We start from the raw sequence: 3,077 nt of genomic DNA, 5'->3' as shown, positions 1-3,077 counted from the left end.
TAGACTTTTTAATGTTTTAGAAATAGAACATAGGTGATTAAGAAGTCTTCTTCACTCTATCCTCTAGACACGGATTTGTATGCAAAGAAATGGTTTGGTACTTGTTTTGCTCATCAAATTTTCAGATTCTTGGTTAAACTAAAGTTGATTATCCTTTGTATCTTGGGTTTGAATTACCCTTAGTGTGGAGGGTTATTCGGTAAATCAAAATTTCTAAATGCTGATTTTAGATGTGAAGGAGATCAAGGTTTAAGATCTGAAACTTCCAATGTTAAAGAAAAACCATACGCTGGATTAGTGAAATATACACGTATAAGAAGTCAACGAGAGAGCAAGTCATGTGAAGCGTACGTACTCCCTCGTTTTGGGTCATTCTTTATTACCTACAATGTCAATGATGATGTTTAATCCCATCTATCACAATTCTTTATTAGCAAAAATAATGAATTTCATATTCAAAATTGTTTTTATTAATTTTTTAAAAAAGTTATTTTGTTTAATGGACGGTTGGACGAACTTCAAAAAATTATTAGGTATGAATATAGAGTGCGAGTGTCATTTGCAATTATTTTGAATCTCCCAACAATTAAATATTTACAATCTCTACATAGATATATGATATATCCCCATCAATGAAAAGTATAGAGTAAGGAAAACCAATCATAAGGCTGTGGGAAGGTGAGAAACTCCTTGTTCTTCTACATCTTCTTGTTCTCTCTTTCTAGTTTTGAAAATAAAGAGGGAATATTTGTTTTCTTTTTGTCAAGATGGGTTTATACTCCTTGTTCTTCTACCTCTTATTGTTCTCTCTTTCTAGTTTTGAAAATAAAGAGGGAATATTTGTTTTCTTTTTGTCAAGATGGGTTTATCATTGAGAACGTGGGTCGCAAGTATACTCCTCCTTACACATCTCGTCCATGGAGCTCTCAGTTGGGGAGTCGGTGGTCATTACGCTGTCTGCAAAATAGCTCAGGTGAAACTTTGTTTACTACTACAAGAATGATCTATGTGATTATATAGATATGATACGCTGTTTGCAAATTAGCCCGTTCTTGCCATCGCGAGATGAACTATTCATTTATGGCTTTCCCAAATTATTAGTAAGAAAAATTTTCTAAGATAGTTCTTTTTAGTTTATTTTCGCAAAATAACTTTTAAAAAGAAAATGACCAAAATTTTTTTTATTAAAAAGTAAATATATGTTTATATTCTAGGATTAACTAGTATAGACTTAGGGTTTAGAGCTAAGAAGGTGAGGTTTTGAGAATGAAGTTTCAAATTTTTAAAAATAAAAAAATTTAAAATTTAAAATAAAAAAAGCTATTTTAGTTATTTTTAAGACTATTTTGGAACAAAAACTTTAAAAAAAAAACTATTTAAGAAAAATTCCCAAATATTAATGGCTAATTTGTATATATAGACATATAGTTCGACCTCCAAATGATTAGAAAAAAATATGTTTAGTAATTGTTTGAATTCCATAAATCTTAGGACCGGATCTGACTGCCTTTTCCTGTGTGATCTCTGATAATGCCATGCTTTTTTCAATCCTTGTAGAGCTATTTTGAGAAAAATACTCTAGTTGCAGTGAAGAAACTTCTCCCTGCATATGCAAATGGTGAACTAGCAGCTGTTTGCTCATGGCCTGATGAGATCAAACGCCGCCCTGAGTGGAATTGGACTTACGCTTTGCATTATGCTGACACACCTAATTACGAATGCAACTATGAGTATTCTCGTGTGTTTCTTTTCTTGCAAATATTCATTCATGTTTCTTTTTGATATTGGCAATAGAATGTTAATTCTTCTTGTCTTTTTATGTGAAGGGGACTGCCGTAATGGCAAGTGTGTGACAGGAGCAATCTTCAATTACGTAAGCCATTTAGTGTTCCAGTTCCACTGTGAGTTAGACTTTTAGTGTATAGGTTACATGGAGGATAGCGTGACTACTCTTCTTCTAATTTGTTTGCAGATAACTTGACAGAAGCTCTCCTGTTCGTGTCACACTTTATGGGAGATGTCCATCAGGTTAATTAATACTGGGCTATATGCAATTAAGGCTACTCTATTCACATTGCAACTGTGATTAGTGTAAAGTAGTAACTGCACAGAGTATGGCTAGTCCCTAATGTGGATTTTGATTTCTGTTCACAGCCCTTGCATGAAGGTTTTAAAGGAGATCAAGGTGGTAACAATGTCAAACTCAATTGGTACAATCAAGAAACTAATTTGCACCGTGTAAGTGTTTTCTTGTCGATCATCAAAATCCTAATTAATACATTAATATCTTCTAATGATCATAATTATATATAAAAAGAGTCACGTTGATTGTGAAGGTTTGCGATGACAAGATAATTGAGTCCGCTCTAAAGAAATACTACAATTCAAGCCTTTCAGTCATGATTCATTCCCTTCTAAACAAACTCGAGGTATGATCTTACTTTCTTCCTTTTTTTCAGTTTAAGAGCATCACCACGTTTAAGCACATCCAAGATATTACTTAAATCACAGTAATTGTTTGTCTTTAACTGCTGTCTTAATAATTAATATAGTACGGCTGGTCAAATGATGTACCGTCATGGGAGTCATGTCCAGGTCACCAAACAGTCTGCCCAAATCGGTAAGCATCCCTATCTTTAGCAAAGCAAATATGGTTTTGTTTTAGCTGCCATATCTTTCTTTCTTTTCTAAATCACCATTAATGTTGATTATGTGTGTTTTTTGGTGTTGTCAGATATGCTTCTGAAAGCATTGATCTTGCCTGCAAGTATGCTTACAAAGATGCTACCACAGGGACTACTTTAGGCGGTATACATACTTTTGAGCATTAAAAAGATGATTCACTTTGAAACAAGATCATCTTAGCTTTCAAATATGCAATCATGTTCTGATTTTGTTTCACATTTCTTTCTGAAGATTACTACTTCCTCTCTCGGCTGTACATTGTAGAGAAGAGAATTGCACAAGGCGGGATTCGCTTGGCAGCGACTCTAAACCGAATCTTTTCTTCCAACTCAGAAGCTCGCTGCAGCATGAAACTAAGACTCTCATGTAATGGTGGTATTAAGGTTATGTGA

At 33.8% G+C, this 3,077-nt stretch overlaps 1 protein-coding gene across 1 annotated transcript; it reads left to right on the top strand.

Moving 5' to 3' along the window:
• Positions 1 to 859: 859 nt before the first annotated feature.
• On the top strand, positions 860 to 3,077 carry LOC106331037 (endonuclease 3-like). Its single transcript, XM_013769396.1, has 9 exons — positions 860 to 973; positions 1,558 to 1,738; positions 1,827 to 1,901; positions 1,973 to 2,028; positions 2,155 to 2,238; positions 2,337 to 2,429; positions 2,553 to 2,620; positions 2,735 to 2,808; positions 2,917 to 3,077. The coding sequence occupies exons 1-9, from the start codon at positions 860 to 862 to the stop codon at positions 3,075 to 3,077; spliced, it is 906 nt and encodes a 301-aa protein (XP_013624850.1).

Source organism: Brassica oleracea, chromosome C3 (assembly GCF_000695525.1).
Source record: "Brassica oleracea var. oleracea cultivar TO1000 chromosome C3, BOL, whole genome shotgun sequence".
NCBI lineage: Eukaryota > Viridiplantae > Streptophyta > Magnoliopsida > Brassicales > Brassicaceae > Brassica > Brassica oleracea.
Note: the sequence above shows the minus strand (reverse complement) of the source record. Positions and strands in the feature narration are given on the sequence as shown.